General features: G+C 43.6%; 1 protein-coding gene across 1 annotated transcript; it reads right to left on the reverse strand.

Annotated features, from left to right (window-relative positions):
• Nucleotides 1-86: 86 nt before the first annotated feature.
• On the reverse strand, nucleotides 87-10,991 carry LOC125536332 (DNA mismatch repair protein MSH4). The gene is made up of 24 exons (XM_048699530.1): nucleotides 10,722-10,991; nucleotides 9,544-9,747; nucleotides 9,425-9,460; nucleotides 9,215-9,327; nucleotides 7,322-7,367; nucleotides 6,545-6,591; nucleotides 6,290-6,397; nucleotides 6,115-6,190; nucleotides 5,398-5,470; nucleotides 5,152-5,297; nucleotides 4,927-5,012; nucleotides 4,365-4,504; nucleotides 4,160-4,299; nucleotides 4,033-4,083; nucleotides 3,544-3,607; nucleotides 2,782-2,925; nucleotides 2,596-2,663; nucleotides 2,445-2,503; nucleotides 2,193-2,349; nucleotides 1,757-1,809; nucleotides 1,567-1,665; nucleotides 790-904; nucleotides 589-711; nucleotides 87-507 (listed from the first exon to the last, which is right to left on the reverse strand). The coding sequence occupies exons 1-24, from the start codon at nucleotides 10,836-10,838 to the stop codon at nucleotides 340-342; spliced, it is 2,433 nt and encodes an 810-aa protein (XP_048555487.1). The 5' UTR covers nucleotides 10,839-10,991; the 3' UTR covers nucleotides 87-339.
• Nucleotides 10,992-15,944: the final 4,953 nt, after the last annotated feature.

Below are 15,944 nucleotides of genomic sequence, written 5' to 3' on the forward strand. Positions count from 1 at the left end.
CTGCATAAACCTAAAATTTCATCACATTTCAAACCTTTGAATTTGGGGGGAAAATGTGGGAAAGAGGAAGGAGGTAGACTAGTCTATCACTTAGCAGAATTTTATGTAACTCCATAAAGTACAACTTTCCTTGCACAAATACAATTGTAAGTCTCATCATCTACTCCGGGTGTGCTTTGTGTTAAGGATCTCTCCCGTATCGCCACTTTTAGTATCGGATTCTGACTAATACTAATATAATTACAGTGACAGATGAAAATAAGACTGATGGATCCTCTGCGGCCATAGACCTACAAACAGACCTCTATCAAATTCCTGGAGACGTAATCTCTTGTTGTTTCATATCAAATTGCCTGCGGCGTAACTCTCCTTGAGGTCCTGCAATGCTTCACGGATGTAATCGTCCCCTTGGTTCGAGTACTTCAAGCAGATGAGCCGTTGCGCGGCCTGGTACGCCATCCTCAGTGGCTGGTACTGCACACAGTTCGCATCCATCCTAACCATTTCCTGCAGGAACCGAATAATAACCAGTCAATAACCAACACAAGGAACATGAGCATCATACTTGGAAGATAATTAGAGTTGGACCTGCTCTGTGATACGTGAAGTGATGCTGGTCGCGGTGTCGATCACTGAAGCAGGGAGGCCGGCCACTCTGGCTAGCAGAAGCCCATAGTGCGGTACCCGTCGGACACCATCCTTCAGCCGGAACTGGTGTTGGGTAGGCGAGGCAGCACTGAGTTAAAGATACGAAAAATGAAATGCCCAGAGTCTTGCATTGAACCCTACCTTGAAATCCAAGCGACCATTCCTCAAGTCAACCTCGAAATGGAGGATCTTCACGTTTGGATACATTGTTGCGAGCTCTGACAAGCCCTCCATGTGTGTCGCAAACACAGTGTACCTGCATGGGTGAAAGACACAACAATGTTAAATTACTATTCTCTCAAACATGCACCTGACTGACTACATGTCATTTTGTATTAGAAGAAGAAAGCATCGAAATGACGTGACAACACTAATAAATTTTATATAGCAGGAACTACTCCGGCAGGATACTGTCATCATTGTTCCACCAAAAAGGGTACCATCTACATAATTAAATGTTAAACCTCTCATTACCAAAACAATAGAGGTTACTCCAGATAGTTTGTGTTACGGATGAACGGTTACTAAAATTAACCAACCAAGTACATGGCCAGCTACATCTGGCATGACAAATCCCCTAGTTAAGCTTAATACTGAACTACTACTGGTGTCATCTGAAAAGTTTGAAAACCAACAGTTTACAGATTGCCACAAGAGGACAGAATGCATAATCTTGGTGTAACTAACTAATTATCTGTACCTATAAGCTAGACAGACATTACTTATTTGATTAAGAAATCAATTTTTTTGACAGAAAACAAATAGTTGTTGGCTATAACTAAAATTGGACGCTGGAATGCAGAATAACATGGAACTGAGCCTAGCTCAGTTAGTGGGAGGTGTGGGTGTGTACAGGCACATCTTCAACATCACGAATAAGAACAACACATCAGTACATATGATGTTGCTAGTTCTTACCCTTTGAGGGATAGCAGGTGCTCGCAGCAGCTCCATGCAATTGCCAACCCATCAGAGGAAGAAGTAGCTCTTCCAAGCTCATCCACTACAACCAAGCTCCTGTAACTCAAATGTCCATTGTCATTCATCAGAAGGAAAACAAGACAAAGTCAAATATATCCAATTTCATTCCATTGCAGCGGCGTAGTACCTTGAAGAAACATTTTGCATGATGAAAGCTGTCTCTTTCATTTCTGTCATAAACTGCAAACAGAAATTAAGCTAATTAGGAACAGCTAAGATATACATTGTATTCAACAGTCTGTGCACTGGACAGGAATCTCTTCTGTGCCATGTAATTAGAATATCTGTGCACTCAGCTATTGAGGAAAAATAATCATGTCCAACTTTTCAGGCAGGTAAATCAGTTTCCAAGTATATTAAACACACCGATTGGCTCACACACTATTGATGAGATAACAGGCCTGATGGAAGAAAAGGTATATACATATCGCTGTCCCAAGCAGATCACTATGCTTTGAACACAAGATGCAAATGATAAAACTAAAATAACACATTCAGAACAATATACCACACCTTTTATTTTGACAAAACTAATAGTACGAAGTCTTTCTTCAAGCACGTACCGTGCTCGAGTTGTTTTCAACATTATCTCCAGTGCCTATGCGTGTAAATATACGATCAACCACTCTCAGTGATGCAAATTGAGCTGGGACATAACAGCCGACTTGCGCAAGAATAACTATTAGACAAATCTGTTGAAGATATGTACTTTTTCCACTCCTGTAATAGCAAGATAATGCAGGGACTAAATACACTTGCGCAAATAAATCAGTAGCTTGCTAAAGCAACTTAGAAGCAATGTTCATGTGACTCACATGTTTGGCCCCATGACAAGAACCATATTCGATGCTTCGGAAAGGAAGATATTATTTGGCTACATGACAGTGATAACATATAAAATTAATAAAGAAAATCATGAAATATAACATAAATATGGAGAAATGAATAAAAATAAAAACAACTCACAACAAAATCAGTATGTAAGCACTCCAGAATAGGATGCCGTCCAGCATTGATTGCCATTGGACCATCACCTGCTTAAGTGAAAATAGCAACATGAGTATATAAAGATTGGGATTCCATGAACACTAATAACAAAAGAATTCACATTCAAACAAACAAATAATTACAAGCTTTGTGTTATAAGCCCACCTGTGAACTCCGGTCTAGTGTACCGATCAACAGGCTTTGTAGATATTGTATAGGCAAAAGAATTTACAATCATGTCCAAAAGACATAATACTTCTGCGAGCATTGTTAAGATACGAATGTCTTCTCTGATCTCACTAATAAGTCCTGAAACAATGAAAGAAACTTGGATGACACCAAGATCTCCGTAGATACTTGCATAGTACTAATATGTAATGCTGCATGAAAATTCGAGTGCTCCACTGCCCGCAAGCTTCTAAAATTTTGAAAAACATTAGGAGTTAATTTGCATTGAAATTTTGTGAGATAAACCCCAGCCATTGCTTTCAGCCATTCAGGTGTACGATTCCCATTTTCCAACCTGGAAATTTTGGCCAATAGCCCAACACACTCCTCAGAGAGAAGAGCCTGGAAGGCAAATAAATGTCCGACTGGAAAATGATACGGTTAAAAATGGAGATCTATATATAGTTATATACACAAAAAGAAGCATGATAATGCTCCGTTATACAACAGCTAATTGCTACTACCTGCATGGAGGGTGCCAGTAAATACAGACAGTGAACACTGCGTGCAACAAATGGGTTCATCACATTACGCAAGTTTTTTTTGTCTGTTATAAGAGGGGTTATCAATCAACTGAAACAAAGATGAACCAGTACATTATTGAAATTAACACAAGAAAGAGTACTCCAAAGATGGCTTCAAGCAAGAATCACACGTGATATGAAAAATAAGAAGTCAAAACTTAATGGTTGGAGCAACCTTCTAAACAGAGTTCAGTGCGCAAGAAGCACTCAGCAGCAGCCGACTTGTTCCTAACATTTAGCTGCACTTAATAGAAGACATATATGATGTTAAGTAGCTGTAGGAAGAAATAAGTACTCCTACAGTAGAATCATGTTTGTCAGGGTTGCACATTTATAAAATAAAATATCTGCTCGCATGCAGTATAATTTAATTTTTCCAGAAGTTAGTCCTCTTCTGAGATTTTCCCATTCCAAGAGCGAATTATTATACAAGTCACAAGGCTTCCACAAGAAGATTACTCCCAGTTATAACATGATAACCTTTTTTTAGCTAAAGTAAAATGGGTGAGATCTACCAAGTAGCTAAACCTTGTTGGTAGCATGTACTGTACTGGAAACTTAAACCAGAAAAGTTACCCGCACGGTCAAAGCTTTGCAGTGTGGCAGTTAGTGCCCAGTTACCCAAAAAACCTAAGAATATTAACTTACTAAGAAGTAAACTTACCGAAGCTAGCTCAAAGCTTGAGCAATGGACATTCTTCCCATGCCTAACAACCTAATTGATTGTTTAGAATTCGCAATTGGTTAGCATGCAATTAGGAAGCTGAAATTTTAAAGGGACATACACATACCTGGATAAATTTATTAGGAAGCTTTTCAGTAATATCCCTCTGGGGTATAATAAAGTAAAACCCCAGTCTATTGTTATACGGTATCTTCAAATTTGGCAGAGTAAACTCCTCTCTGTACTTGGTGGCAAGGTTATGTATGGCTGCAAAATACTATGTCACACTAATGCATTATACAAATTAGAAATGAATATGGAACAATAAGCACCTTCGCTTGTATCGCAGAAGGATCGACGAGCAACATCAAGTAGGCCATCAATCCCTGGCTTAATAGCGAAACATTGCTGAGTGCAGGCTACAAAAGGAGCCCTCGAATGAATAACATCTTCATCAATCACTTCTCCGATTCTAGGGTCAGAAAGGAGAACACAAAAGCATTAGAAAAGAAGGTGAAAAATCACAATTATTTAGTGTACACTGGTCTGGTGCATGGTGAAATCAGTATTTCATAGGCTAGCAGCTAGCTACAAGCAAGATTTGGAACAATTGATGGTAAAATGTCTTGTGATAATTCATCTTAAGATATTGCTTGAAAGTTGAGTGTAACATTACAACTTACATCAGTGAAGAATATACCTATAGTTGTAAAAGCACCTTTAAGCAACTGATCGTGATATATACAAACACTAAGGGTATCTAAATTTCCAATCTCCTATTTTCATATGTGTATCGAACAAGACCATGTGTACACATTAAGCAAAAGAAAGGGATAGAGGGCATATAATTTTTTTTCTTTGACACGTGAGGGAAAAGTGCACATAAAACTGCACCTCTTTCTCATGCTCCCATACTTTGGGTTTTCACATATGGTCTGATAAATGTTCTGAAGAAGAAAACTGTTCGCCCCCTTCAGAACCTGCAAGTTAAGGCTACACATTACATGCTTGAAAACTAGCTGTTGTCAGTTTTAGTAGAAATGTGAGGAAAAATCAGCAGAAATATGACAGAATAAGATTCAACTATAAAATGAGATACCAGGATTCTGATTAAAGCACCTTGGAGAGGAATGGTATTGCATCCAGAGCAGTTTTTAGAACAATAATGTCAGATATCAACAATTGGCTCTTCCGACCATTGGCAGGCTTCAGTACCTCATCTGTGACCTTTTTGGGTTTGAAGCAAAAGTGACAGAGAACCTTATCTAGGACACAAGAACGGCATGCAGCAATTTTGTAGCAGTGAGAATCATATTACCTACCAAACAGCACAACAAGAGAAGAGCATAGAAATTATAGAGCAACCTGATTCTTTTGGAAATTTACGGAGACCTTGTGTCAAGCCAAAGAATAGTTCCTCGTTGCTCACTAGCTCATCCTGAAATTTAGATATTAACATCAAAGTATGCACAAGTGTCAATTTCAAAAGCATGCATAAAGTTGAAACGTCGCGCTGAGATATAAAAATAATGCAATATTAAGGTACAGGCAATGTTTTCACAAGGGGGAATTTAGAGCCATGCCACCACAAAGTTGAAGCTATGAAAAATACTACTGCATGTCTCAATGAGATGTGAACTTTGGCCCCGCACCACATATCATACTCACAGTCAGTGGTAATTTTCAAAATGCAAAGTTCATATTCGCATGGTTCCCGTATTTCCTCTCTTTTCTAAGAAAACAGAGATATTCACAAATTATAAGCACTGTTCTAAGGTGGACAGCATATTTAACTTACTACTCCCTCCGTAAACTAATATAAGAGCGTTTAGATAACTAAAATAGTGATCTAAACGCTCTTATATTAGTTTACAGAGGGAGTACTTTTTAGACCCAGTAGTTACATGCAGCAAAATCATACAAAAGAACATGCATTTGCAGTTATGAACACTATAAGATCCACTTCTATTTCACATACAAAAATCTCGCACATAAAATTCAGAGCTCTTGTATATGTCCAGTTACAGATCAATTTGGTGATGCTCACAAATAGACTATAATGTAAATGCAAAATATACTTACCAAGCAGTCAAGCCGAGCATTGATAGTTTGAATATCTTTTAGTGGCTGTAATAAGTTGGCTCTCAGTAGTCTAGACCTGGGACAGCCATGTTGTTGTGCTTAGTAACTCAACATACAGCATCATGATATGAATACAAAGTTAACGTAAGATTTTAGTATGTGTTGTGAGGCATACCCTCCCGTAGTCTTTGTAGTCTTCAACATCTGAAAGAGACTTTTCTTTTTGTTGCTAGTACCCCACAGTTCAGTATGGAGAGGGTCAATTATTTCTAATGTTTGAACACTGTTGGGTGCAAATCAAAGAATGCAAGCCATTCAGTAATGGCAACTGAACTGTTGAACTCTTGTTCTCCCAGTTCTTTTGATGAACAAGATTAATCAGGTTACATTACTTGATAGAATTTGAGGGTCGGTTGTTTCAAAATAATACCTAGTTGAATCGATGTTCATATGGTCAAATGAGCCGTTGAATGTAACCTGGAGGCAAATGCAGTTTCTTTTAAACATAACTATGGGAGGCCATGAGCTCATAACAGAAAGAAAGGAGAATAACAGCCTTCAACTGGCATTTTTGGAGGTTAGCACAACACATGGGTAATAACCATACCAAGAAACAAATGAAACATGGTGGCTTACTCTTTGAGGAACATACGTGGGCTTAGGAACTGTAGATGCTTAAATCCTAATATCTTCTGTTCTGAGGCTTCAGCAACAAAATTTTCCAAGGAAATAGCGCTTTAAATTAAAACTATATGATTCGTGTTTAAGTGTAGAATCCATTAAACAAAATTAAACCCTGAAACATGCATGAGCTTTCAGAATACGAAAATCGCAGACAGCGAGCCTGCATGCATGTAACAACCAGCAATCCAGCATACAGTACAATCTAATGGACAACCAATAGTCATAAAGCTACAGCTCAATACACTGATTGTTGCCATTAACACACTAACGAATTAATGTCGCTCCAAGAGCCAATTTGTGAAGACAGTGCATATGATTTTTCAAGTATGCATAACCATTGGTTCTTCAAAAAAAAGTACGCATAACCAGCATAGAACCTATGAATGAAATAGGCATCAATGGGGGAATAAACAGCAAGCAATAGATTTTTCCACTTGTTCATAATAAGTAAAATAATAAGAATGAACATAGGTGAGGCTTCAGAAGTGCAATATATGTTAAAGCAAATTTTCCAATAACTTACTGATAGTGAATGGTTAGTAATAATTACACCTTTTTCTGATTCTATCCTGTAAAAAAATACAAACATAACGTCAGAAGACTCATGTGATGCTGGGTAACCTTGTTGTAGAATGATAGAAATTAGTATCTTACCCTAAAGGTATATTTTAATTGAAAGATTCCATAAAAGAAATGAGTGGAAGAAAAACATGTGTTGGACATGATTAAACCAATAAACAAACAGATGTTAGAGCTAGCTTTCAACATAGGGTGCTCAACTCTCTGAACAACGAAAGCTAAAAACAAGGGACCAGCACTGCTCACGGCATACTAGAGTTGTTATTTTTGGAGGTATGACGCCCGGTTGGTGCACTAGGTGGCAACAGATGCCTCGACTCTAGCAGGAAGGTCCTAGGTACACCAGCAATGTGTTGGTGCGGCTACCGTGGTTGGCATGGGCAGCAGGTAGTGGAGGATATTTGGATTGAAAGAATTCCATAAAAGAAATAACACCTCCAGGAAGGTCCAAGGTACACCGGCAATGTGTTGGTGCAGCTAGCGGGCAACATGCCTTGACTCTTACCCCAAAGGTATATTTAAATTGGAAGATTCCATAAAAGAAATAAGTGAAAAAAACATGTGATGGATATGATTAAACCAATAAACAAACGGATGTTAGAGCAGGTGTTCAACTCTCTGAAGCACATATGTTCAGAGAGTTCAACATAGGATGTTCAACTCTCTGAACAACAGAAGCTGAAAACAAGGGACCAACACTGCTCACAACATACTGGAGGTGTTATTTCTGGAGTTCTGATGCCCGGTTGGTGCACAAGCTGGCAAAAACATATGCCTCGAATGTAGTAGGAAGGTCCTAGGTACACCAGCAATGTGTCGGTATGGCTACCGTGGTTGGCATGGGCAACAGGCAGCAAAGGATCCCGTGTTGTAGCATCTTGGTCGCATGGAAGCACTTCGACCAGTGTCCCTATCAGGACTGCCAGGGCCACCCCCCCCCCCCCCCCCCCCCCCCCCCCCCCCCGCCACCCCCCGCCGCCCTTCTGATTGGGCCACGGCGGATCTGTTCTACTTGCTGGTGTGTGAGATGTGGCGGACATCATTGAGACATGTGTGACGCGTAGCAGCCCACAGCGCCATTGATTTGCTGCCTCCAATGTAGGAATGTGATGTCCCAACTCTGCCCTTCTTTGTGGAGATGGCTTCTCTATTTCTATGGTGAGGGTTTGGTAGTTTGTTGCGCATGATGGCATTGAGGCCGGGGGTTGTTAGGTTGCGTCGGTTGTAATGTATGTCTAGCGGCAGTCGATTGTGGTCATGTCTCGAGTGGTCAGTTGTGCTGCCTGGTCCCAGGCTTGTGTAAATTATATTTTTTCTATCAATGCATCAAGGCACAAGCTTGTGTTTTCTCGAAAAAATGTTCGATTTTTTTTTCTTCAATTGCTCATGGAGTTTGAGCTTGAATATTGCATTCCTTTAAATGAATCATGCAGCAATCAATTTTCAGGACCATTATCTAAAATGAGTATCATCAACTGAAGGTGAAGGTGTTAGGACAAGACCACTATCAAATGGTGCAAACATCAAGAAAAGAGCTGTAACTAAATCTGGAAACACATGCACTTTCCGAAATTAGTTAACTATTCATAGAGTTGTAATTAGTTGTCTTGATCCAGCCATAGATTAAACTCAATAATAAGGTCATAAATATGGCAGCTTGGTTCATAGTGATGGTATACAATAGTAACTTGGGTCAGACTGATACTTGATACAATGCTGTATTATATGCATGGGAGACATGTCATGACAAATTCACTCCCATTGGTGTGGGTTAATCATGAAGAGGGAAAAGTTCAAACTAATGATGTCTTGACTCTCAAGTGTTGAGCATATTTACCACTTAATTGTTGCAGAGGCCGCAGCAAGACAAAGATAGTACTGCTTGCAGTAAGTATCCAAACCAAGTGCAGATGGGTCTCTAGCCGACAGATTTTTTACCATAACCGCCCCCTTACAGATAAAGGGAACATGAGTGATATTAAGGGGTCTCATTCACCCGATAACTGAAAGAATAGATGTCCCAGTAAGTGAAAACAAAACATAATACCTTGGTATCATCAAAGCAACCACGTGCCATTGTGACCTACAAAGTGAGCTTTTCTTAGAGTAGAACGCTATTATTCTTTCCTTCTGTAAAATATAGATAAAATGTCATAAGAGTATCACCTTTTTGCTTGCTTGGTAATTTTTATCAACCAGCTCTGAAACCCCAACCATACCATCTGCCGCGGTTTTATTTGGGGGCACAATTACAGTATTCGGATCATAGAAATGCAGTAGTGTCTTCGTATTATGGTATGAACAGCTCGTCTCGATATACTGAGATAGGTGCAGTGAGGCTGATCTCAAATCAAATGCCGCAACACCAACCTGTAACATTTTTTTTTCTGTAAACAAATTCTGGCAAAGTAGCAAAACTGTATCTGTTCATGAATTTGAAGATGAAGACCGGCTTTCTCTGCTTTGCTTTTACTAGAGTTTCCTTTATTTGCCAACATTAGATTCATTACTATATCAGCCTAAGGTGCACTTCAATTCTATATATCCACTCATAAAAAAACACAAATGTCCAACACTTGCAGGTGCAGCAACCAATTATGTGACATGGGATGCGGTGAACACACAAAAGATCCCTCTAAAAATAGAAGATACATTTTACGCCTGGGTATCGAATTTTAATTTGGTGATGTGTATGGAGGTCAGAAAATGCTGTTTGTAAATAAACAGTCAGACAAACGCCCAAAAATGAACTATACGGACAAAGGAAATCATTTTAGTTACATACTATCCATATACTTATGTGTCCCAAACATAAAACGTCTTATATTAAGTTGCAGAAGGAGTAGTTCATAGGAGATTATCTCTGTGGCGGTTAAACAGAATATCAGTCAAAGCAAATGAAATCAAATAGGGTCTGCATTTCTGGACGGAGATTAGAGCAACTTCTAGGAATTACCGCCCAAATCTGTTTATGAGTTACTGCAACATCAGGAAAGTACTAAAAATTTGCTCGCCAGGTGCGGGTGCAGTTTACATCATATCACACGGTTTCGATTTCGATTCAGTCGGAACGGCAAATGCAGCAGAAGAGCTATCGTGCAGCAATCGTCCTGAAACTAATCGTCGATCCAAAAACCCTCCAAACCCTAAACAAATCACCAGCCGGAAGATTTTGAGCAATACCAACCCGAAGTAATCCCTTCGATTCAATCCGCGGCAATCCCGGGAAGACACGAGTCGGGCGGGGCACTGAGATGGGGACGTTCGAAATGGAAGGCACGGGGGCGAAATCGACGACCCGACTAACCAATGCGGGGGGTGAAGAGGGGGGTTTAAGGCGTCACCTCCTTGGCTCGGTTCTCGATGAGGCCGATCACGAAGCTCGATCGATCGCCGGCGCCGGCGCCGGCGACGCCGCCGCCCCCAACCCCTCCTCCTACTCCGGCAGCGCCCTCCTCCATCTCCTGCGCCGAACCCTGGAAGGATGCAACCACGGCTGCTAGCTGGTGTGTGCGTGCGGACGTGTCTGCGCGTAGCAGCGAGGAGAGCCTTCGGTCGCTTCCGTTTTCTCTACACGGCCTGCGGCGGGGCCTGAGGAAGTGACGAAGAGGGCGAGATTTGTGAGGCTGAGCTCGTGGTCCCGGATTAAGTATTGGTGTTTTTACCGCTGAGCCGGTATATCATCTTGAAATTTACAAAATTATTATAGGCATCTTATTGAAAATTTTAAAATAAATTTAGCAATAAATATGAGCACTATGACTTTACTTTGATGAATTAGGGATACCACAGTCTCTCTAACCATCCAACCACAGATTGGTTTGCGTTCCGGATTAAGTGTTAGGGAATCTGCTACCTGAACAAAGTATTAAGGTTAAGAACAACTCCAATGAGGTGACCCATTTTGTCCGCGGCTGTCATTTGGGTCGGCGCGGACAAAAGAGGCGGCCCAACGCGTTGACCCATACCCAAAATCGCGTCCGCACCGATGAATTTGCGGCCCAAATTTGTGCCCCAAATGCGTCGGCGCGGACGTGGAACGGACGCCTCGCGCGCCTTCTCGCTGTTCGTCGCGTCCCCACCTGGCGGCCGTCCAACTTCGATGGTCAACATTATTTATGACGACCGCCCACCTTGGGCCCACGCGTCAGTGACGGCGGTCGTCTTTTTTTAAGCCGGGCGTGCGGCAGGGCCGTCCTCATCCACTGCCACTCGCCCCCGTCCCAATCTGGCCACCCCTGCCCCCACGCCGGCGACAACCCTAACCACCACCAGCATGAGCTTCTTCTCCGGCATCGCGACAGCGGCAAGGGCAAGGCCCCCGCCCGCCATTCCCCCTCCCTCCTCGCCCTCCCCGCGCCGCCGCGCGCTCCCCGACAGAGGCGACGCATCAATGTGCCGGTGCACCAGTCCGAGTGGCACTGGCAGCACCGCGTGCCTCTGCCGTACCCCGACGCGACGCTGCCTCATGACTGGCATTGGATCCGGAGAGGATCCCAGTGCCGGTGGCGCCGCGGACGGCGAGGGCCCATGCGGAGGAGGTGCGGCGTCGGCGGGCGTTGCTGACGTCGGAGCAGCGCGCCTTACCGCACTACGCCGTCGACTCGCCCTACTGGGCTCGATGGTTCGCCTTCGAGCACGAGGAGGCGAGGCGACACGGCGTCCGCGGCGTCGACCGCAGCCTGCCGCCGCCCCCGCCCGTTGTTCGCGACGAGGACCAGGAGGCCGAGGCCGCCTACTAGGCGGCCATTAAGGAGAGCGAGGAGGAGGAGCGGTGGAGGGAGGCGGATGAGGCGGCTTTCCAGGCTGCCATGGCGGAGGCCATGGCCCTCTCCACGGGAGGCGACTGCGTCGTGCCGCCGGTGACCCCGCCGTCCCCGCCCAAAGCCGAGCCGGAGGAGCCGGTCCCCCTCGAGTGCTACTCCTGGACCGGAATAGTGCGCGAGTGGGTCAGCGCTCCGCCGATCTGGCTCGGGGCGACGGAGAAGCAGGAGGTGGCCTACCTCGACCACTGGCGTCGCGTTCGGCTGGCCGAGGAGCGCCGGGAGGGCGAGCGCTTGCAGATACTCGAGCGCGAGGCTGAAGAGGAGGCAGCGGCGGTGCAGCCCGACATCCCCGCCCTTTGGAACACGTCGCTCCCCTGGATCGGCCCTGCACCGACGTTGATCGACCTCACCGGCCCCGACGCAGACGCCTAGGGCTTCGTCTAGTTTTTAGTTTTTTATGTTAATGATTGTAATGTAGAATTTCGCCGGCCTTCGTGACCGGCTTTTATGTTTAATTAAATGCATGTTAAAAAAATTGACACGCCGACAAAATGGGTCGGGCCAGTGTTGGGCGCTCGCGCCGACCTAAACACGGCGCTGGACGTTTGTGTCCGCCGGGCCGATCCAAACGGATAAAAAACGGACAAAAGCACCGTCTATTTGGGTCGGTCCGTTGGAGTTGCTCTAATCCCTCGACAAATTTGACATTTTGAAACTGGGAGAAGGTTTAAGGGATTATAAGGGCACTTCAATAGGTCAACCCAAACAGATAAGCAATGTGTCCTTTTTTTGTCTTTTTCGACTGTTAGTGTGGGCGGCGGCCGTTCTTTGTACACATTTTTCTGTACAATGCGTTCAATCCGTCGACCCATTTGGTCTGCCTTGGTCGATTTTTTCAACAAACATATTTTTATCATCAAAGGTAGTAGGTAGATAGCAAAATGAAGTTTTTTCTCTTTTGCATAGTCCCATGTGCCATGTCAGCATACAACATTGCGCCAAAATAATCGAATCTCGGTCATGGTTCATGCATCTCAGACATAATTATGCAAAACGAACAAAATAAGATGATCACGCATCTCACTCGAACATTATCGGGTGCTTCTTCTCAAGCCATACCTTTTTTTTTCTTGCGGACATCTTGCTCAAGTCGGCCCCCGCAATCTCCACTTCCTTCGAGATTGGCGCGAGCTCTATCTCCTTGGCTCTTTGTTAGGGCATATCTCTTTAAGTGGTTTTGGTGTTTGATGACAATGCATTTGCGGACTAATCGTATGCGTTGAGCATTTCAGATATTCATTCATTGGCACGAGGCGATTTATTCCCCTCGGAGCTCAAAGTGAAGACAGTGTAGTTCTCTTTCGTTTCGGTTTTGGTGGACTTGAGTCGTAGGAGATACCGTACTATCAAGAGGGGGTTCGTATCGGAAAGGCTAGGGTGTAATCAACATGTAAACATCTCTTCCGCACCCCCAGCTCCCCTCATCCTTGGAGTATACTTGTTATCGTAGAAGTGGCATAAGGGAGGCGCCAACGGTAGTACCGCGGCCCAGAGTGCCAGTACGACTGAAAGCCACAAGCGGTAGTACCGTTGTCTCACAGCGGTAGCACGGCTCCGGTTCCGCGCTAGTACCGCCTCGACTCGAGACCTGCATGTCTCGTGTCGGGCTCAGCAGCAGTAGCAGCGGCAGTAGGAGCGGTAGTACCGCTTTTAAGCGGTAGTACCGCACCTACTACCACCACTGTTTATGTAATCTGTGAGTCACGGGGACTCAGCAATCTCACACCCTCGCGGTCAAGACTATTTAAGCTTATAGGTAGGGTAAAGGTATGAGGTGAAGCTGCAACAAGCACTAGCAAATATGGTGGCTAACATACGCAAATGAGAGCGAGAAGAGAAGGCAAAAGCACGGTCGATAAACTATGATCAAGAAGTGATCCTAGAACAACCTACGTTCAAGCATAACTCGAGACCGTGTTCTCTTTCTGGACTCCGCCGAAAAGAGACCATCACGGCCACACACTATGTTGATTCATTTTAATTAAGTTAAGTTTCAGGTTATCTACAACCGGACATTAACAAATTCCCATCTACCATAACCACGGGCACGGCTTTCGAAAGATCAAATCCCTGCAGGGGTGTCCCAACTTAGCCCATCACAAGCTCTCACGGTCAACGAAGGATATTCCATCTCCCAAGACAATCCGATCAGACTCGGAATCCCGGTTACAAGACATCTCGACAATGGTAAAACAAGTCCAACAAAGCCACCCGAATGTGCCGACAAATCCCGATAGGAGATGCACATATCTCGTTCTCAGGGCACACCAAATAAGCAATCCGTACAACTAAAACCAGCCCTCGAGTTTCCCCGAGGTGGCGCTGCAAGGGGCTCTAGTTTGGACCAACACTCAGAGGAGCACTGGCCCGGGGGTTTAAATAAAGATGACCCTCGGCTCCGGAAACCCAAGGGAAAAAGAGGCTAGGTGGCAAATGGTAAAACCAATGTTGGGCATTGCTGGAGGAGTTTTATTCAAGGCGAACTGTCAAGGGGTTCCCATTATAACCCAACCGTGTAAGGAATGCAAAATCAAGGAACATAACACCGGTATGACGGAAACTAGGGCGGCAAGAGTGGAACAAAACACCAGGCATAAGGCCGAGCCTTCCATCCTTTACCAAGTATATAGATGCATTAAAATAGACAAGATATAATAATGATATCCCAACAAAAAAACATGTTCCAACAAGGAACAAACTCCAATCTTCACCTGCAACTAGCAACGCTATAAGAGGGGTTGAGCAAAGTGGTAACATAGCCAAACAACGGTTTGCTAGGACGAGGTGGGTTAGAGGTTTGACATGGCAATATGGGAGGCATGATAAGCAAGTGGTAGGTATCGTAGCATAGGCATAGCAAAAGAGCGAGCATCTAGCAAGCAAAGATAGAAATGATTTCGAGGGTATGGTCATCTTGCCTGCAAAGTTCTCCGAGTTGACGTTAACTTGATCCTCGTAAGCGTACTCAACGGGCTCCTCGATCACGTACTCGTCTCCCGGCTCTACCCAAAGCAAGAACACAAGCAAATGGAGACACAATCAACCACGTGCAATGCACAAGCAACATGATGCAAAACATGGCATGACATGCGGGATGTGATATGCGATGCATATGCATGTTTCGGAAAGGAAAGATTGAACCTGGCCTCAACTTGGAAAACCAAGAGTGCCACTGGAAAGATGAGTTGATTTCGGTCGAAATCGATATAAAGATCACCGGAATCGGATGCACGGTTTGCAAATGACAAGCAAAACAAATATGGCACCGATCTACGATTAACAGCACGAGGCCATCTAAATGCATCAAGAACAACAAGCTACTGCACTTTAACATGACAACAAATCACATGGCAGGGATCCACTCAAGATGCTTGACAAAAGATGAACACTGAACTACAGCTAATTCACTCAATAGCAGGTTCAAACAAGCATGTCAAAAGTGCAAAAGACAACAAGTTACAGACTTAGTGAAAATAACATGTCAGGAATTTAACATCAGGAAACAATGTTTAGAGCAAGATAACAACATGCTACAGGAACATATCATGGCAAAGCAAGGCATGACAGGAAGCTACTCAAAGCATACAACAAAAGTCCCTTACTGACCTTAAGCCAAAAGGGATCAGAAAATACAATGGCATCCATGTGAACATAGCAATTATCGTTAAAAGATTCAGACTTAGTAGAAAACTGGAACATGGCAAAACAGATATTGAGTAGGCATGTTTACGAACTCGATGC

The sequence above is a fragment of the Triticum urartu genome, chromosome 2 (genome assembly GCF_003073215.2).
Source record: "Triticum urartu cultivar G1812 chromosome 2, Tu2.1, whole genome shotgun sequence".
Classification (NCBI taxonomy): Eukaryota; Viridiplantae; Streptophyta; class Magnoliopsida; order Poales; family Poaceae; genus Triticum; species Triticum urartu.